Below are 22,069 nucleotides of genomic sequence, written 5' to 3'. Positions count from 1 at the left end.
CCACAACAGTAGTTGTTCCCTCAGCTGTGGTAGTACCTGCACCTGCTGTTGTGACTGCAGCTGTAGAAGTGGCCTCCGCAATAGATGTCTGTTCTGCCGTGGTTGTCACATCTGCAGCAGTTGTGTCCACTGAAGGAGAGGTTGTTCCCTCAGCTGTTGAGGTATCTGCTGAGATTGTTGTGTCTACAACAGAGGATGTCTGAGCCTCTGTTGTTACCACATCCACAACAGTTGTATCCACCACAGGACTAGTTGTTCCCTCTGCTGTGGTAGTACCTGCACCTGCTGTTGTGACTGCAGCAGTAGATGTGGCCTCAGCAATGGATGTCTGTTCTGCTGCAGTTGTCACATCTGCAGCAGTTGTGTCCACTGAAGGAGAAGTTGTTCCCTCAGCTGTCGTGGTATCTACTGAGACTGTTGTGTCTACAACAGATGTCTGTGCCTCTGTTGTTACCACATCCACAACAGTTGTTTCCACCACAGGACTAGTTGTTCCCTCAGCTGTGGTAGTACCTGCACCTGCTGTTGTGACTAAAGCTGCAGAAGTGGCCTCTGCAATGGATGTCTGTTCTGCTGCAGTTGTCACATCTGGAAATGTAGTATCCAATGAAGGAGAGGTTGTTCCCTCAGCTGTTGTGGTATCTGCTGAGATTGTTGTGTCTACAACAGAGGATGTCTGAGCCTCTGTTGTTACCACATCCACAACAGTTGTATCCACCACAGGACTAGTTGTTCCCTCAGCTGTGGTAGTACCTTCATCTGCTGTTGTGACTGCAGCAGTAGAAGTGGCCTCAGCAATGGATGTCTGTTCTGCTGCAGTTGTCACATCTGCAGCAGTTGTGTCCACTGAAGGAGAGGTTGTTCCCTCAGCTGTTGTGGTATCTGCTGAGATTGTTGTGTCCACAACAGAAGATGTCTGTGCCTCTGTTGTTACCACATCCACAACAGTTGTATCCACCACAGGACTAGTTGTTCCCTCAGCTGTGGTAGTACCTGCACCTGCTGTTGTGACTGCAGCTGTAGAAGTGGCCTCCACAATAGATGTCTGTTCTGCTGTGGTTGTCACATCTGCAGCAGTTGTGTCCACTGAAGGAGAGGTTGTTCCCTCAGCTGTTGAGTTATCTGCTGAGATTGTTGTGTCTACAACAGAGGATGTCCGTGCCTCTGTTGTTACCATATCCACAACAGTTGTATCCACCACAGGCCTAGTTGTTCCCTCTGCTGTGGTAGTACCTGCACCTGCTGTTGTGACTGAAGCTGTAGAAGTGGCCTCAGCAATGGATGTCTGTTCTGCTGTGGTTGTTACATCTGCAGCAGTTGTGTCCACTGAAGGAGAAGTTGTTCCCTCAGCTGTTGTGGTATCTGCTGAGATTGTTGTGTCTACAACAGAAGATGTCTGTGCCTCTGTTGTTACCACATCCACAACAGTTGTATCCACAACAGTAGTTGTTCCCTCAGCTGTGGTAGTACCTGCACCTGCTGTTGTGACTGCAGCTGTAGAAGTGGCCTCCGCAATAGATGTCTGTTCTGCCGTGGTTGTCACATCTGCAGCAGTTGTGTCCACTGAAGGAGAGGTTGTTCCCTCAGCTGTTGAGGTATCTGCTGAGATTGTTGTGTCTACAACAGAGGATGTCTGAGCCTCTGTTGTTACCACATCCACAACAGTTGTATCCACCACAGGACTAGTTGTTCCCTCTGCTGTGGTAGTACCTGCACCTGCTGTTGTGACTGCAGCTGTAGAAGTGGCCTCAGCAATGGATGTCTGTTCTGCTGTGGTTGTCACATCTGCAGCAGTTGTGTCCACTGAAGAAGAAGTTCTTCCCTCAGCTGTTGTGGTATCTGCTGAGATTGTTGTGTCTACAACAGAAGATGTCTGTGCCTCTGTTGTTACCGCATCCACAACAGTGGTATCCACAACAGTAGTTGTTCCCTCAGCTGTGGTAGTACCTGCACCTGCTGTTGTGACTGCAGCTGTAGAAGTGGCCTCAGCAATGGATGTCTGTTCTGCTGTGGTTGTCACATCTGCAGCAGTTGTGTCCACTGAAGGAAAGGTTGTTCCCTCAGCTGTTGTGGTATCTGCTGAGATTGTTGTGTCTACAACAGAGGATGTCCGTGCCTCTGTTGTTACCATATCCACAACAGTTGTATCCACCACAGGACTAGTTGTTCCCTCTGCTGTGGTAGTACCTGCACCTGCTGTTGTGACTGCAGCTGTAGAAGTGGCCTCAGCAATGGATGTCTGTCCTGCTGTGGTTGTCACATCTGCAGCAGTTGTTGTCACATCTGCAGCAGTTGTGTCCACTGAAGGAGAGGTTGTTCCCTCAGCTGTTGAGGTATCTGCTGAGATTGTTGTGTCTACAACAGAGGATGTCTGAGCCTCTGTTGTTACCATATCCACAACAGTTGTATCCACCACAGGACTAGTTGTTCCCTCTGCTGTGGTAGTACCTGCACCTGCTGTTGTGACTGAAGCTGTAGAAGTGGCCTCAGCAATGGATGTCTGTTCTGCTGTGGTTGTCACATCTGCAGCAGTTGTGTCCACTGAAGGAGAGGTTGTTCCCTCAGCTGTTGTGGTATCTGCTGAGATTGTTGTGTCCACAACAGAAGATGTCTGTGCCTCTGTTGTTACCACATCCACAACAGTTGTATCCACCACAGGACTAGTTGTTCCCTCAGCTGTGGTAGTACCTGCATCTGCTGTTGTGACTGCAGCAGTAGATGTGGCCTCAGCAATGGATGTCTGTTCTGCTGCAGTTGTCACATCTGCAGCAGTTGTGTCCACTGAAGGAGAAGTTGTTCCCTCAGCTGTCGTGGTATCTACTGAGACTGTTGTGTCTACAACAGATGTCTGTGCCTCTGTTGTTACCACATCCACAACAGTTGTATCCACCACAGGACTAGTTGTTCCCTCAGCTGTGGTAGTACCTGCACCTGCTGTTGTGACTAAAGCTGCAGAAGTGGCCTCTGCAATGGATGTCTGTTCTGCTGCAGTTGTCATATCTGGAAATGTAGTATCCAATGAAGGAGAGGTTGTTCCCTCAGCTGTTGTGGTATCTGCTGAGATTGTTGTGTCTACAACAGAGGATGTCTGAGCCTCTGTTGTTACCACATCCACAACAGTTGTATCCACCACAGGACTAGTTGTTCCCTCAGCTGTGGTAGTACCTTCATCTGCTGTTGTGACTGCAGCAGTAGAAGTGGCCTCAGCAATGGATGTCTGTTCTGCTGCAGTTGTCACATCTGCAGCAGTTGTGTCCACTGAAGGAGAGGTTGTTCCCTCAGCTGTTGTGGTATCTGCTGAGATTGTTGTGTCCACAACAGAAGATGTCTGTGCCTCTGTTGTTACCACATCCACAACAGTTGTATCCACCACAGGACTAGTTGTTCCCTCAGCTGTGGTAGTACCTGCACCTGCTGTTGTGACTGCAGCTGTAGAAGTGGCCTCCACAATAGATGTCTGTTCTGCTGTGGTTGTCACATCTGCAGCAGTTGTGTCCACTGAAGGAGAGGTTGTTCCCTCAGCTGTTGAGTTATCTGCTGAGATTGTTGTGTCTACAACAGAGGATGTCTGAGCCTCTGTTGTTACCATATCCACAACAGTTGTATCCACCACAGGACTAGTTGTTCCCTCTGCTGTGGTAGTACCTGCACCTGCTGTTGTGACTGAAGCTGTAGAAGTGGCCTCAGCAATGGATGTCTGTTCTGCTGTGGTTGTTACATCTGCAGCAGTTGTGTCCACTGAAGGAGAAGTTGTTCCCTCAGCTGTTGTGGTATCTGCTGAGATTGTTGTGTCTACAACAGAAGATGTCTGTGCCTCTGTTGTTACCACATCCACAACAGTTGTATCCACAACAGTAGTTGTTCCCTCAGCTGTGGTAGTACCTGCACCTGCTGTTGTGACTGCAGCTGTAGAAGTGGCCTCCGCAATAGATGTCTGTTCTGCCGTGGTTGTCACATCTGCAGCAGTTGTGTCCACTGAAGGAGAGGTTGTTCCCTCAGCTGTTGAGGTATCTGCTGAGATTGTTGTGTCTACAACAGAGGATGTCTGAGCCTCTGTTGTTACCACATCCACAACAGTTGTATCCACCACAGGACTAGTTGTTCCCTCTGCTGTGGTAGTACCTGCACCTGCTGTTGTGACTGCAGCTGTAGAAGTGGCCTCAGCAATGGATGTCTGTCCTGCTGTGGTTGTCACATCTGCAGCAGTTGTGTCCACTGAAGAAGAAGTTCTTCCCTCAGCTGTTGTGGTATCTGCTGAGATTGTTGTGTCTACAACAGAAGATGTCTGTGCCTCTGTTGTTACCGCATCCACAACAGTTGTATCCACAACAGTAGTTGTTCCCTCAGCTGTGGTAGTACCTGCACCTGCTGTTGTGACTGCAGCTGTAGAAGTGGCCTCAGCAATGGATGTCTGTTCTGCTGTGGTTGTCACATCTGCAGCAGTTGTGTCCACTGAAGGAGAGGTTGTTCCCTCAGCTGTTGTGGTATCTGCTGAGATTGTTGTGTCTACAACAGAGGATGTCCGTGCCTCTGTTGTTACCATATCCACAACAGTTGTATCCACCACAGGACTAGTTGTTCCCTCTGCTGTGGTAGTACCTGCACCGGGTGTTGTCACTGCAGCTGCAGAAGTGGCCTCAGCAATGGATGTCTGTTCTGCTGCGGTTGTTACATCTGCAGCAGTTGTGTCCCCTGAAGGAGAAGTTGTTCCCTCAGCTGTTGTGGTATCTGCCGAGACTGTTGTGTCTACAACAGAGGAGGATGTCTGAGCCTCTGTTGTTACCGCATCCACAACAGTTGTATCCACCACAGGACTAGTTGTTCCCTCAGCTGTGGTAGTACCTGCACCTGCTGTTGTGACTGCAGCTGTAGAAGTGGCCTCAGCAATGGATGTCTGTTCTGCTGTGGTTGTCACATCTGCAGCAGTTGTGTCCACTGAAGGAGAGGTTGTTCCCTCAGCTGTTGTGGTATCTGCTGAGATTGTTGTGTCCACAACAGAAGATGTCTGTGCCTCTGTTGTTACCATATCCACAACAGTTGTATCCACTACAGGACTAGTTGTTCCCTCAGCTGTGGTAGTACCTGCACCTGCTGTTGTGACTGCAGCTGCAGAAGTGGCCTCAGCAATGGATGTCTGTTCTGCTGCGGTTGTTACATCTGCAGCAGTTGTGTCCACTGAAGGAGAAGTTGTTCCCTCAGCTGTTGTGGTATCTGCCGAGACTGTTGTGTCTACAACAGAGGATGTCTGAGCCTCTGTTGTTACCGCATCCACAACAGTTGTATCCACCACAGGACTAGTTGTTCCCTCAGCTGTGGTAGTACCTGCACCTGCTGTTGTGACTGCAGCAGTAGAAGTGGCCTCAGCAATGGATGTCTGTTCTGCTGTGGTTGTCACATCTGCAGCAGTTGTGTCCACTGAAGAAGAGGTTGTTGTCTCAACTGTAGTGGTATCTGAAGCCATTGTTGTGGCTCCAACTGTAGAAGTGGCTTCAACAGTAGTTGTCTGTGCTGATGTTGTTGCTGCAACTGTAGGGGTTGCTTCAGTGGTGGTGGTATGAGCTGGTGAAGTGTTGCCATCTTCCGTTGTTGCCGCAGCTGCAGTGGTGGCGTCAATGCTAGTTGTCTGTGTTTCTGTGGGTGTCACACCTGCAGTTGGATTAGTTGTTACCTCAGCTGTAGTGGAGCCTCCAACTGTTGTTGTTGATGTTGTTGTTTTTACTGTAGTGGTGGTTTCATCACTTGCTGTCAGTGCTGCTGTAGTTATAATGTGATCTGGAGTTGTAGTCTCTGTTGTGCTTTTTACACTTGTTGGTAATTGTGTTGTTTCATCATTCAAAGTTGTTTGTTGGGCCACTGTTGTGGCAGATACTGTTGTTACCTTCGCTGTTGATGCCTCAGTTGTTTGAAATGTAGTTGTTTGCTCTGTTGGAGAGGCATCCTCCTGTGTAGTAATTTCAGCTGTCGTTGCAACTGCATCTGTAGATGTAAGGATAAAAGACTATTATAAGATGGAATTTTGCGTCGGGGTGATATAAATCAAATTAGGTTTTGCCCTTCACCGACGTTTTTAAACACTGTATACTCAGTGTGTTACCTCCCGAGTGAAAGTTGGAAAAAATCACTCGGGTGGGACTCGAACCCACGACCTCCTGCTTTCTAGTGCAGATGTCTTACCACTCGACCACCGAGCTAACGGGATCGGTTGGCCGGTTCGAATCTGATGTACATAGCAGCGGGTACCACATAAACTATTATAAGATGGAATTTTGCGTCGGGGTGATATAAATCAAATTAGGTTTTGCCCTTCAAAAGACTACTAGATTAAAATTTCAGGAGTTATTTCTTCTTAACTTAAGTTCACTGTAATTGTGTTCTTTTGCTGTCTATAGATAACACAACAGAGTTAGAATACTGTGCTGTATATTCAGGAGTAACTGTACATTGTAAATACAAATGTCTGCAACTTTCACTCATTACATTGAAGAGTTTTGATGACAAAAACAATAATTTACAACTTGTTTGGAAACCCGATCAAAAGACATTTTCAGAAATAATGGAAAATATTCAGAAAGGTTTGATATGTTACAGTCAGAAAGTCATTTTTTTTCTCTCTGTTCTTTTTCAGTAGGGGAGGGGCAGAGGTGTTTGTCCTAAAACTTTTTTTAAAACATGGTCTCACAAACATTACACTCACCTTGAACAGTGATAATAAACTGGCAAGTAGCACTATTTGAAGATGGGTCTGTGGCAGTGTACGTAACTGTTGAATTTCCAATAGAGAAAAGATCTCCAGGATTGGCATTACTGGAAAGTGTCACAGATCCTGAATTATCAGTTGCTGATGGCGGATCCCAACTAACAACAACTGCTGACTGGCCGATGGATGCTGAAGCAGTAATATCACTGGGACAGTTTGATATGACTGGAGCTTCTGAATCTGTAACAGAAATAGAAAAGGCCACTTTAAAATTATAACAACAATTACACAGACAACAGAGTACCCATTGCCATGGACAAAAAAGTATTCTTTGCAGATAGGAAAAGGATTATCAGTACATATTACTCTGAGCAACACTTGGCACTGGGCTTTTTGTTTTCAAGTATCACAGATATATATGATATATTTATTATAATAAACACTGTTCAGTAAGAGCTGTTGGAGAGCTTGAGACAGACAATTCAGAAGCCGGCTCAACCGGGTCAATGGAACTTGAAGCCACAACTTCCTGCTTACTAAGAGCAGTCATGCTGGGGTAAAGTGAATTGTGGGGGGAGGACCACAAATTTTGCCGACAGACTCTCCATGGATTTTTTCCAGTCAACTGGCCGTTGCAAAATCGAAACTTTTGGAGGCACTGTGCAAGGCAGACAATCTTGGACACTAACAGAAGATATGTAGCTGTGTTTGAGTCCCAGTAAGACTAGCATCTATCTAACTTTTTAAAATTAAAACATCATGGTGCTACTGCCTACTTTAACCCAACCCCTGGGGTATTTTTACTAGAAAGTATCTTGAATCCGCCAAAATCCATCAATTTTGCAATGGAAAAAAATGTTGGTGGCCAGTGAGGCCACCAGAATCCACCAGTTTGGAGGGAGTTAATCTGTTGAGAACCTGAAACCATCAAAGTCCACCAACTGCTCAATATGGAGGTATCCTGCAGCCATCAAAATCCTGCAGTACCGCTAGGCTTACTGTACTGAATCAATCAAAATCCCCCAACTTTTTCATAATGGAGGTATCCTGATTCTGCCAAAATCCTACAAAACAGGGGTGTGGATTAGACACAGAATGACCAGGGGGTTCAAAGTTTTTGAAACGGGTACTCGCACATCCGTGCTGAAATATAGATGGTGTTATTTTGCTCCTGACACTGGGCCTCCGTAAAATCAAATAGTGGGTGGGGGGTTGGAGAACGGTATAATCTTCCAATGGGTGCGGATGCTGTACAAATCGGATGATCCTGCAAACTATTGTACGCTTTTCAGGGTGGCACATGCGTAAAATTCCAAAAAAAGTCAATCTGAAACAGCGGCTCCTAAATCAAGGTCTCTCGTTTTAAGAAAACAAAGGGTAATTTTTTTTTTTTTAAACAAAGGGCACTTGCTAAATAAAAGGCCAATTTCGATCGGCCGGTATTAAAACGCTGGTGAAAAAGGGCACTTGAATGGAAAGGGGCAGTCTATAAAAAATTTAGTGGTGGGGGTACATACACCCCCCCCCCCCCAATCAAGACTACCCATTCACAAAACAAATACTGTGTACAGACGAGTCAAAATAATTTGTTTTCAAACTGTATCAGTTGTTAAATCTGTAACAGCCGGGCATGCCTGTATTTGATCTTAAACTGGGGGGGGGGGGGGGGGCAGAGCACTGTAGTCATTACCAATCCTACAAAACTAGGGGCCCTATCTCAAGTTACATGTAGGCCCTATTCTGCTAAGACTAGCCCCATAAATGTGGCCAATTTACTGGACTACCTCCGTAAATAAAGGCCACACTTAAAACATTTACCCGAAAATGTAAGAACTTTGTCAAGTTTGTATTTTCACATTTATACTTTCTAGTTTATTTATGCTTTAGAAGCACACTCGCCCTCTTTAAAGCGATAGAATATTAATCCCCCCCCCCCTTCAGACTTCTATATTTCATGTAATTTCCAGGTTCATTATAGCGTATAATACATCTGAAAAGGGGGGACTAATTTTACGAATGCATGGTTATGTTCAAGCATGATTCAAGTGTGTGTTTACGTAAGTTGCGCGTGCGCTGATCTTCGCGTGACCTCAGCAGGTCAACTCTACATTCGGCTCAATCATTTGGGATGGACGGGGGATGGTATGCTTTGCATCGCGCAACAGTGCATTATGAACATCATTTTAGGCGTGCTGAATACGCTGCACGGTATCATTAAAAGTTGTCAGTTTTGGTGGACTGTTTTTACATTTGACAAAAAAAGGGATGAAAAGATCCATCAGTTAACAGTCCACCAACACTGACAACTTGTAACCAAAGATCCTATAGCGCCGTGTTAGGCCTATAGGACTTTGCTTGTAACGATACCGAGCAGAGTATTTAGCGCGCCACAATGACGTACATAATTCACTGTTGCGCGACGCAAAGCATACAATTAATCCCCCCTCCATCTCAAATGGTCAAGCCGAATGTAGAGTTGACCTGCTGAGGTCACACGAAAATCAGCGCACGTGAAACATACGTAAACACACACTTGAACATAACCGTGCATTCGTCAGATCGAAGACGCAAGGGTGGCGAGTAAAAACTCAGATTTTCCACCCATGATCCAATTGTCGATAGTTCTAACATATTTCAGAGATATGGATCAAGCTTTCGAACATTTTGGGTGGATTTGTGTTCAGAAAATTGGAATTCCAGACAAAGGAATTTCGTCTATCAGTATCAAGGTGCATGTCCAAAATCCATAGAGTGCTGACCCCCGAAAACAGAGCATGCCAGAAACAGAAGGCTGACGAGCAAGCCTACTGATTCCAGAACTGCTCGGACATGCCAGACAGTTTGTACGGGGACGAACAATTTGCCACACCGAAGAGTCCACACACAAAGATTTTCAATACATTCATTGAAACGAGAACATTCCGAATTTCAGCTTTGCACCTACCAAAAATCAAGCATTTTCAAAATTCAAGCAAAATTCACCGGTTTAAAAGCTCCACATTCCAAGTTCCATGACAATTACTCCGGGTTTGACAGCTCAGAAACACGTGTGCTGCGTGCGAGAACGCCGTTTACAAAGTAGGCCTACAGCGCCCTCTCTCGTTAACAACATTATAACATTCCGAACCCCAAAACGCTGATACCTCAACTGAATAACATTAACAATAAAAGTCCGTGTTTTCATTCGATTCGATTTTTCCTCCTAAGGAATTTTCAGTTTTTGTGTTTTATTTCAATGGATAAAAAAACTATTGTTCTATTTTGGGCGTCTGCCATCCGCTGTATTTTTGAGACACTTTTTAGCTTTGGCAACAAGTTGAAAAGATCCGTTACGGTTATAGGCCGCTATATAGAATGCGATTTGTTTACGAACTAATTACTCGACACCACTGTTAACAATACGTTGGTCGATGCTTATTTTAACAAAAGAAAATTTATGCAGACCCCGATTTACTTCCCTTTCCATAATTTGTGCTCTAGAGTATGTCCCAAAAACATGTCTGTCTGACTGTTTTGAAAATAACTATAAACAATATAAGGTCAATTTTGATTGTTATGTTTGTTTTTGGCCCTTTTTGGGGTCATTTTTTAATCCTTGGCCTCAACGGTTTCCCCTATGAGTTTCATTTAATTTCAGTCGCGCATTAATGGAAGTTGAGCACATCAACATTTCTGTACACGGTGACCAAGTTCTATGCGTTAATCGAGTCAATTCCAGTACTGTGATAAGTAAGCTGTAAAATCCTGCATGTTGAAAAAAAGACTGATGTGGTTTGGAATTTAAATTGCTCTTAAATATTAAACTGATGTCTTGCCATGATTACTGATAGCCAGGCAAATGATTTCAATCCAAACTGCAGCCCTTTCCATAACATGAGGGGTTTTACACAGCTTAAATTGAATAAGGCAAGGAACTTGGCCACAGTGTCCACAAATGTTGTTGTGATCAATTGACAATTGTGTAGTGATGCGTGACGGATATGAAACTCATATATAGGGGTTGATGAGTATCTGCACATTTTCAAAATAATATTGAACTCATGGTTTATAGTTATTTCAAAAATAGTCAGACGGACACTTTTCGGGGACATACTGTAAACATTTACAATAATTTACAGTTACCGTAAATATTTTTTGTTACAAATCCCTTGTACCGAGCATCTAGGACCCAAGGAGTTTGAACTCCAAGACTCCAAAAGAAAAAGGATGGTCGCTGCGCTCGAAAGCAACAATGAAAAGCATTTGGATCCAGGTTGCTCGGCCTGCTAACTACACTAATCTCTACACAATAGAGATCCGCGCTCACTAATCACTCACTCAGTGTTGGATAACACTGTGCGTGGTTAACATCACTGAAACGATCATTTTATGAAGAACAAAATGCTCTACACCTTTAGTATGAAAACTTGTGAAATTAAAATGTCCGAAGCGACATGATATAAACTGATCTGAAAGCAAATCTTATTTCTCTTAATTACAGGGACAGATAGCGCTTTCAACCGGGCCGCGGCACCGATAACTTGAATTCATAACTCACATCTAACAACTGCGCAGTTGTTAAAACCTATATTGTCGTTAAATTTTTTTTTTTTTCAAAAAAAGAGCAACGACGATTATATGCAGCATATAGGGGGGTTGTTGGTTACCAACTATAAAGGCGGCGGCAATCATGCTTGCATTCACGCTGTGATGAGTGTCGTGAGGAACAAGTTGACTTTTTCCCTGAAATATTGATGGCGATTTTGTCTGGGTTTTTTTGCAACTTTTCGTTCATTCATGTGAGAAAACTTCATGTTCCATTGTATTCAATGGGTACCGTATTCAATTCATCAGTTCGCAGGGCAGTAATGATCAGTGGAGGACAGTTGAATTTTTGTGATCTTTTTTATTAACGTACTACTTTGGAATAAAGTATGCAAAATTACGTGAAATTTTCACAGTTACTTCTTCCATAACATATGTACTTTATCCCTAAGTTCTTTGTATGAAGTGGGGCGAGCCACATGTTTCATTAAAATATATTTTATATCTTAATTCGGTCACTTTCTGTCAGTGACTCGCCCGATAAATTGGGACTAAAAAACTTTAACACGTATAGTCGACGTGAAACCAATGAGTTTTACTGGGGAGTTAGTTTATAAATAAACTACGTCCTTTTTCAACCTATTATCAGACAGCTCATTTATTATTTAAAAAGCCATTATTTTGGACTCCTATGAAAAATGGCCATTGGTAGTTTAGAACCAGCTATTGCCATGCCTCTCTCCGTCTATTAATGAAGCCAGTCTGCTTCTCTCTTCAAACCAAAGGTGCCCCGTGTACACAGCTATAGTCTTTACATTTTGGATATTGAATTCTTGATTGAACGCCGATCTTGTTCAAGTATAGGCCTAGACCAAACTTAAATGTAGACCCTTCCTGATCAAAGTAGGCCCACAAGATGTTCCCTTGCAAATCGGTGATGCGATTCGTAATATCAGCAATAGTCCCTGCACTAGAACACACAGCGTGATTAGCCTACTTATGCACCAATTTAACCTCGGGAGCCCGGCAGAAAGGCATTATTTAATGAGCGTTCTGACGCGAAAATCTCTTTCAAGAAAACTACATGAAAGGCTTCAATGTTCCCCACGCGTATTATGAATCAAAATGTTCTCCCACGTGTAACAAAAATCGCACATATTTTAAATGTGTCACGTCTGAATCGTACCTTTTGGAGCAACTTGTGTAAATTTCCGACGTAAATGTTTAAATTTCATGAAAATAAAGGCAGTTTTCTGGATATGCCCTTTTGCTGGTACATTCTGGTGATTATGCGACCGCGCATAAGGGCGTACGGGCACATTCCCTTCTGCCATTCACACGACTTTATCAGTTTCTTCTGAAAGAAAGCCCCCCCCCGTGCCCCCCCCCCCCCCCCCCCCCAGCATAATCAACTAGGCAGAATCAGAAAGTCAAAGGTGTATGGTCAAAGATTTCTAAAAAAAAAAAAATCCTGACCCCATTTCGGACAACTATAGCTCTCCGATTTGTCCAATATATAATACAGAGTAACTAGACAATCTAGTGGTGAAATATAATATATATTTACTAGTTTTTATTTATGAAAGTAGTTCACAGGGAACACGCGTTTCCCAGGAAACTTTCCAGGCGTCGCTGGGTGATTCTCAATAAGGGGAACGAACCTGTGTCAACAGGAACGGAGTGCCCATGCTGCTGTGAGGGGATCGCCACTCCTCCTCCACAGCAATATACGTAGGAAATATAATGTTGTGACACACCCACCCCACCCCAACCCCCACATTTCCATTCTTATTTATGCCAGTCCCATTGAATAAAACTTAAACGTCATCACAAATTTGCAGTCAATCGTCGCACATTATTTGTGACCATGAATTTCTTAACTAATGTTAGGTAGGATTTGAGGATTTGCATGGTGGAGATACTAAATAATGAAAGTTTTGCGGAAACACCATGTGCGAATAATTTCCCAACTAAGAGAATGGTTCTGAAAAGAACCAGAGGTATAAACTCGACGTTCCACTCAGTATGCTCTGACCGTCTTCAGGTGAGTCTCCTGAAGACGGTCAGAGCATACTGACCGGAACGTCGAGTTTATACCTCTGGTTCTTTTCAGAACCATTCTCTTAGTTGGGAAATTATTCGCACATGGTGTTTCCGCAAAACTTTCATTATAAACTAATGTTAAAGTTTGATAGACCAAGTTTACGGTATCACAACCGAATAACGTGCAATAAAATGCTTCCACAATAACACAACTCATATTTTCAAAACCGTTGATGTAATATCACGTACCTGCTGTTATGGATAGGCCTACTGGAAGAGAAAATCCCATCCAAAATAACAGAATGAAGATTGAAGTTACTGAAGACATTCTCCTTTTTTAATCATCCTTAGTTTGCTTTCACTCGTCCCTCTAGCCCACATTGTCAAAACTCAACTTTTTACAACAATTTTGTGCTCGTTGGAAGCTGTTATGTTGAGCCTGCTATTCCCACTCTGGTTTTCTGCACTCAGTCCACAAGTTAGCCAGTTATTGTTCCCACCGCTCAAAAATCCATATTGACACAAGGTTTACCATTGAAACATCTGGGTGTGGTGCATTCTCGGTGAAAGGGCCGTTACGTAAAAGTTATTGTGCTTGCATTGTGTGGGTGTTTGAAGACAGGCTTAAGGGCCCCTCAGTGAAGGGCAGTGATGAGCAATGAGGAAGACCGATCACCGGTTGAGCTCAACAACCCACCATCGCTTGTTTTCATAACGGTTATAACGAAATTACGATGGTTTGATGATTTCCGCAACATTTTATGTTCCGAAATTTGTCACTTACTGAGCCAATGTTGCAAGAATACAATTTGAGGGGGAAAAATATGCGAAGAGTTACTTCTTTAAAAGTCATAAACACAATTTCCTCTTCAACAACTTTATGTGGGATTCTACTGTTTGTCTTTTTTTCTTCTCCTTTTCTCATATATGTTTCGGACCATGGCCTTCCTCCACCCTCACCTCCCAATCAAAACACAAAGGTTTGGTCTTTGCCAAAATTGCGCGTTGGACGCATTATAGATGTCACAACGTATCTAAAGCCACCGGAAGGTCTATCGGTACTATAGGTATTATTGTGACAGTATCTTTCACCACTCGAAAGGAAATTTCATGTGACGCAACTTTCAGCCTGACCAACACTCATAAAAGAGAATAAAGGTACTCATTTAACAGATGAGAGTTATCATGTATCTGCCTGACCGCCTTTGATATCGAACTCCTTTAAAGTTAATAGTGAAGAGGTACTGGTGTAATAACCCTTCTTACGCAATAGTGCAACGCGGTACTCTGGTAACTTGCACAAGTGTCTCACTCATTTTCTTCTCTTCGGGCTATGGATGTAGCATCCATCCCCGTGCGTATAAATGTGTCATGCATTGTACTTTTGGCTATGTCGTGGTAAGGGCTTCCAACATCAATTACTAATTTCAAGACGTAGCGGTTAAGTGCCATAAACCTTTAATGACTGCTGGTTAACAAAACACCAACAGCAACAGCAAAAAGAAGAAGCAAATTAACCAACAAACACAAACATTTAACATCAAAACTGCACCGCCATCACTGTATCCCGGAATACAAAACCTCTTCAGGACGTCTGTCTGATTAGGCTATCAGCTTCGGTCCTTGTTTTTAAAAGATAATAGCACCTAAAAAGCTGCCACGTACCGCTGCAATGCTGTCACACATTTACCAACTACATGTATAGGGGTGTATACCTTGCCAAAAATCACAATAAACATTATTCCCCTCATTTGATACCGACCAAAACCCCCAGGCTGATGACCTGAATATCAAAATAATTTTAAGTCGGATCTAGCATTCAGAAAACGGAGGGGGTGATATAAAGCTGGAGGGGTTATATGAAGGTGGAGGGGTGATATGAATGATATGAAGGCACGCCTTGCTGAGAGGTCCGGGGCTTTCCCCCTGAAAAAAATTGAAATGTACGATGCTTTCTCCTGAATTCTAAGGCAATTTGATAAACAAATTTGGAACTTTAGCATTATATTTATAATTTTTGGCCCATTTTACTAATTTCATAGCATTAGTCAGCAGCTGAAGGAACGCTGGGTGCCCCCCCCCCCCCCATCCGCTACTGCACATGTCTAGACTTTTGTCTCATAGTAGGGCCATCTGAAAACAGTTCGGAATTCTGATCCGTGAGATTGAGATTCGGTTTCCATCTTGGAAAAGTAAACAAAATGCTGGTCGCACCGTTACTTTTCAGAAAGGTAAAATCGAAAGATACACTTCCAAAAACGTAATCACTAAGACTTAGTTAAAGGCAGGACAGTTCCAACTAGGGGTAAATGTATGGTTGTTCTCGTGGGCGTTCCAAGGGGGCTTGAACAAAGCTACACAAAACATAAAAAAAATACACCGCTGTGGGCCGTCCACTGTTTGTGTTCGATCTGTTGCTCGGCACGCCAAGCCAAACATTCAAACGACCCGCCAGAATTGTGCAGTCCCATCGATGCAATGTGTTTTAGGATGAGTTTTTGATCATCTCGAATTCCGCGACGAACAGCCTCAATCCCTAGGTATTGATCCAACCTGCAAAATAAGACCTAATCTCTGCAGTGTCGATCGAATACACAGCAGATGTATACCTAGCCTTTCACCAAGGCCATCGTGGCTTAACTTGCCCGCATTCAAAGCGGCGAAAAAGCGGAGCGACCGGAGATGGAGACCACACATCAGAGTGGCGAAGCGGTATACGAGTCGCCCGGCTTTGCCGGGCCACTCGTACCGTGCGTGCTGACTTAATCTTTGCTCCAGTCGCCTCGGGGTTTCGCAACTCCGCCGCTCTAAGCCACGATGGCCTGGGCGAAAGGCTAATGTATACCATGAACGGATGTGTTCTTTTTCCTCCATGGTTCAATGGAGTAATTAGGGTATGCGTGCATGCACGAATTAGCATACCACAACTGTTTGCTCCATTCAGTGGCGTAACGAAGGATTAAACTTCTGGGGCAATAGAGGGGGGTGGCGGGGAACTGAAGGCAATGATAAATATTTATCATTTATGATAAAGTCATCTACTGGTGTATGACCTTCAAGGTGGTTTTTTTTTTAATTCTTGGTAAAATTCTATGTCCTGGGGGAAAATGCGGTTCATTTTGAATATGCGAGTCGCAAAAAAAGAAAAGATGAATATTTGGGGGAAAGGTTGCAATGTAAGAAATATTTTCGGGATGTCTTAAAGAATCTGTATGGGCTCTAAGTTGTTGATTAAATAGTTTAATTCTATAAACGATGTGAAATTCTGAATAAATATAATTCAATTAAAAAAAAAAATCAACTCGTTGCATGACAAAAGTGCGATGTCTTCGGAATTTACCCCAACCCTCAAGGGTTCATTTTGAACTAACATGCAGAATCTTATTGAATTGAGCATTGATTTGGATTGAAAAAGCTATATCCCCGTAAACAAAAAAAAACATACCATACATACCGAGAACCTGTGAAATGTCCATTACAACAAATGCAATCTTTTGGAATCACAAAACCTCACGACTGTGAAAGTCCTTGCAACGCCATCAAAGTCCAACAAACAGATAATTAACGTGAAAAGGACGGCTTGCACCATGCCAGCCGAGAATTTTTGGAGAAAAAAAAATATAATTCGCATTGTGGAGAATCAAATGCAGGCAATACCTCTTGACCTCATTTCGCCTTTCAAGGATCGAAGATATCGTCGAGATGAAGGATGGTTTTGTAGGACAGTAGGCTAGTTGTATTTTTTTTTTCAAGTGGCGCCCTTGAGGGAATCTTAAGATTTGTTTTTGTTATTCTGAACGACCGCTTGGAAGGGTATGGACACTGACCATCTGTCTTTTAAAAACTGGTGGGGGGGGGGTAGTACCGGTCAGTTATAGACTTATAGATAATATCTCCTTGGATTATGGTACTGTAGGGAGAGTATACGCTTGTCGACATGTTTCAACAAAATTGACCAACAACAAATAGGAGCATATCGATTTCTTTTACACAACCCACTTCGAAGAATATGTATTTGTTACATTAACTTCGTAATAATAATATGACAAGTGTCTCTGAGGTTCTACAGGTTTTGAACAGTTGTTGAAATGTTGGTAAAAGCTGGGGGGAATACTAACAATTAAGCGTGTTTTATAACTAGATGCCCCTTGATGTATTATGCGTAACATGGGCGGCGAACCCGGCCTATCGGGGACATTGCATGTCCATTTGGAGAGAGGGACGCAAAGGGCAATGTCCTCCAAATAATTTATCACAATCCGTATATATTTCAACCCAGGGCACATAAATGTGCACTGTAGTTAAATTGGTGTGATAGCCATGATTCTGCCATTATGTTTTCACGTAAATGATACACTGTATTATTACGCGGAGTGAGCGACGAACGCCCATAATGATGCACATGACGTGCATACAAGTTTGAACAGCGCTCCTGTAGTCAAATGACGACCAACTTAATTGTGCATTCATCTGAAAGTATACTAAAGGGAACCACATAGCAACCGATGAAAAACTCGCCAGCGATACTAGGTGAAGATGTTTTTTTCGGCTTACGTAACATCGCCCACGCATTTTGGCCCACTCTGCTGCTGAGTGCTGTGCCATTTGTGCACTGAAGAAAAACATGTCCACAAGTCATCATCCTTTCTAAATAATACGAAGTTGTGACGTCAGGGCGAGTTTTCAGCGCTGCGAATTCGCAAAAGTTGAGCACATTTCAACTCCGGCGAAATTCGCAGCGAATGCTTCGTGACGTCAAATTCGCATTGCATTTGCATGGAGTATGAAGTGGCCTTAAAGGGATTATTAAAAAAGAAATGATAAGTATGCGAACGCGGGAGTTGTTTGCAATGTTAGACAATGTCCACTAAAAACATCACTTCATCAGTCAGGTTGGGATTCAGGTTGGCGTAGCGCGGCAGTACTTTCCCCGCCTTCCACCGCTGTGACCCGGGTTCGAATCCCGCTTGGGCCAATATGTGGATTGGTTTTTCAGTTAGTCCGTGAGTTTTTCCCGGAATATTCTTCTGGGCTTTTCCTCCCACCTCTAAAACTGTAATCTCTTCTTATTGTTTCCTCGCTATGTTTCTTCAGGCTTTCGGGCTACAGTGCCTAGGGTACTTTTGAGGAATCCTTGGTTTCGTTAAAGAAACAAAATAAAGAAATAAAATAAAACAAATATTTCGCCAGTTTATTTTGCATGCAGCAAGGCCATCACTTATGCATGTATATCTCATTTGTGATGCACATTGTCGATGAGTTCTCCCGGGGATGATCCATACAAAATGTGGAGATATCTACAATTCTTTCCGGGCCACGTACGCCCCCCGTAGTCGAGTCTTGTTCACATACGGTCCTTTATACAGATCCTGGAGGACATACGAATTGAATTTAGTGAAAGACCCTACTAATACTACATTGTCATTTGAAAAGCCATTGAAGTCTTTTTGTTGTCAATTCAGTACTATTCTTGAAGTGACGATGTAATCTCTGAGTATTTCAAACGCAGTTATTTGGGCCTGAATGAGTTTTATTTAACATTCTCCATTCATGCGTTAGCTTCTACAGAACAGCGGATTTGCGTTGTTCTGAATCGTGAGACTTAGCGGGTGCATACTCTTACTTGTAGCTGCCTGGTCTATTTGGTAGGTGTGTATTCGACTGGTCTTCATTGAAAAGCTTTTTGTAATATGGAAGTCATTACCCTCAAAGAGCCAGATTTTGTTGAAGAGGGAGGGTTCTTGCAGCAGGAGGTGGGGAAATAGCCCCCCACCCAGCTTTTGGCACCAATCTGGTGTCAACACGTCCGCAAGACAGCAGTCTACAAACTCCTACAGGCTCGGTATACAAAAAAATATATCATGTATCAATAAAAAAAAACATATTACGCGCCCATGATGTCGGAAAATGTATAGGCCCTACTGTGGGGGATTTCGCCCCTGGCCCGCTATGGATAAAATTTGTGTCAACATTGTTTCATAGTTGGCTGCTCTAGATATTACCATTATTATTTGCTACAGTTTGATACATCTACTTTCTTTCTTTTTTACAAAAAAATCATATATCACAAATAGTGTAGCGACGAGGGAGGGTGTTCCCATTACCCCAAAGTGTGATGAAGAACTAAAAGAGGCCCCATGCCAATATGTATTATTTAATGTTATTAAAATAGTAGAATTTACCCTAGGGGTGTAAAATACCTTCATGCGTCAAAATGATTATCACGGACAGCGCCCACAAGCGTCGAATGATGTCCATCCCTCTCCACCATTTTCAATGTTCTACTCCTTTGCGGAAAATGTCGGGAAAATAAGTGCGAGTCGCGACCCGCGATCCCTCCCCAAAAGAAATTCTCGCTATTACAGGATAATCACCAACTTTGTTATTTGATTGTCAACGCATATAAGGGAAGAGCCTATAGACCTACTTTCCGATTCTGACTGGCGAATAAAAAACGTTTTGAAGAGAAACGCAAGAGAAGTTCCCGTTGATATAAAAGTGTAAAAAGTAGGCCTTCTAATCACTTTTAAGCTTGACATGAGCTTCAATTCTACTTGTCACTTGGTGGTCGGTCGTTGATCCCCTCGATATTCACCACAATAAGCCCCCTAAGTTTCTCATAAAATATAACTTTTTATTTTCAAGAAAAGCTAACAAAATCAATTAAATACTTAACACTAATTGTTTGTGACAATTCGGAGACATGTTTATGAAAAGTCGATAAATGGAGGCAAAATATGCGCAGTAATGCACGTGGTATCACAAATCGCTATAAATCTAGCTATAAATCTAAAGTATGCCGGTTCCATGTGCCTTGACCGTCGCAGTTTTGGGCGTCGCATTGTTAATCTCTGGCAGGGATCATTTTGATAGATTTCATGCAAGACTTTTATGCAAGACGGCCAGAGCTTATCGTGCACTCGCACTTGTTGACATGCCCGTCTTTTCTCGCAAACAGTGGTGACAATTTTTGCTGACAACAGCACATCCGCAAAAATCACACCATTACCTAACGGAGCGTGGTGATATGAATGTTTGCCAAAGCGCTCAGTGTCGTAAGCCATTTTGAAAAGCGACTTTGCCTTTCACTAAAGTGGGTGTGTCCACATTTTATGCAACCGCGACAATTTGCTCGAAGGATTTGCACTATTGCTTTAGTACACGAAAGACATACACGGCGGTACCTGTGGTCCGTGTGTTTGGTATCGGCGATAATCTTGGCGGTTGAAAAGGGGCATTAGGTCTGTCTAATCATGTGTATAAATAATGTGAGAATATGAGTTTGCTGTTTCATCGTAGGCGTTATGAAACTTACTGCCAGCACATCTCAACATTGGACTGATTCTATAGGGCCTATGGATGCTAAGTTATAATTATTAACCCGAAAAACATCAAACTGTGTCAAACATGGTAGAAATTCAACCTAATGTTCAGCACCGTATCAACCAATTAAACAACGGGACAAAAATGAACCAACTTAACCAATGAATTGGTTAACCATCCATAACATCAATCAAACCATTCTACACGTGTTTAATAACTATATTGAACTAACTAATAAATCTACCTGTTATTACTAATCAACACAAAAAATGCCAGATTAATAATACAGGAAACCAAAGATTTTACGCGTATGCCCGATACCGCACATATAAATGTTCAAAATTAATTGCTCGTCGTAATTCTCTAAATTTAAGCTAGGAGTTTCACATAATTGAGTAAGAGTCAACCGGCCTATGCATACCAGTGTTGTAGGTCTCGAGACCGGTCTCGGTCTCGAGACCACTTTTTGCCGGTCTCGGTCTCGGTCTCGGGAGCTGTGGTCTCGGTCTTGGTCTCGGTCCCCTTTGGTCTCGATATTTTGGCTGGTCTCGAGTCGAGACCAGCCAAAAAGTGATGGGGGGGGGGGCGAATTCCGCCCCGGCCCTTTTAGGGTTAAGTAAAGAATCAGTTTAGGGCAAATGTGACTGCAGTGTGATGCTAATGGACATGTCTCTCTTCACTTTCTAGTGAGTGAGGCATAGTCCAATAACCATTGCTCCTCTTCTTATTTCTCGTTTTTATTGTGGGATGATCCGTTGAAACAAGCACTTTATAGCCATCCTCATTGATTCCGAATACAACTGAGATGATAATAATTTTGTTAGCCCCATAAATGTGGCCAATTTACTTGGTACTTGGTGGTTATCCTCTTCAGAACTCCCCGAGGAAGTATAACTAAGAGGCTTGGAGAGTGGCATAATTAACTAAATCACTGATTTAAATTGATTGTGGTTTGGGGCATTGATGACATTGGGGCATTTCATGTTGAAATTTACTGGACTACCTCCGTAAACATAGGCCACACTTCCACCATGTACAAAAACATGTCGAACTTTGTCAAGTTTTGATTTTCACATTTAGGCTTAGTTTGTAGGGTTTTGCATGAGAAGAATACTCACTTTCTTTTTAGGCTAATCAGAAAGTGCTGCCTTTTCCGGATGTCTAATTTTCATGAAATTTCATGTTGAAATTTTGATACGCAAACGTGTGCAAACGAATCTGGAAATTTCACGAAACATAGACATCTGAAAAAGGCAGCACTTTCTGATTGGCCTATAAAGAGGGTGAGTATGCTTCTTAAGCAAAAAAAAACCCTACAAATTAAGCCTAAATGTAAAAAATAAAAATTTGACAATGTTCGACATGTTTTTGTACATGTGGATGTGTGGCCTATGTTTACGGAGGTAGTCCAGTAAATTGGCCACATTTATGGGGCTATAATTTTCTTAGCCCCATAAATGTGGCCTATTTACTGGACTGCCT

General features: G+C 43.0%; 1 protein-coding gene across 1 annotated transcript in view; it reads right to left on the bottom strand.

The window, feature by feature from the left end:
• Positions 1–22,069, bottom strand: part of LOC119720867 (mucin-22-like) — a 117,101-nt gene that overhangs the window by 93,432 nt on the left and 1,600 nt on the right. Inside the window, exons 2-3 of the mRNA XM_038190732.1 lie at positions 6,695–6,937; positions 5,279–5,976 (exon numbers count right to left, since the gene is read on the bottom strand). Coding sequence (XP_038046660.1) covers positions 5,279–5,976; positions 6,695–6,937 — 941 coding nt within the window. The remainder of the gene's footprint in view (positions 1–5,278; positions 5,977–6,694; positions 6,938–22,069) is intronic.

This window comes from Patiria miniata, unplaced genomic scaffold (genome assembly GCF_015706575.1).
Source record: "Patiria miniata isolate m_02_andy unplaced genomic scaffold, ASM1570657v1 HiC_scaffold_9, whole genome shotgun sequence".
In the NCBI taxonomy this organism is placed as follows: Eukaryota; Metazoa; Echinodermata; class Asteroidea; order Valvatida; family Asterinidae; genus Patiria; species Patiria miniata.
Note: the sequence above shows the minus strand (reverse complement) of the source record. Positions and strands in the feature narration are given on the sequence as shown.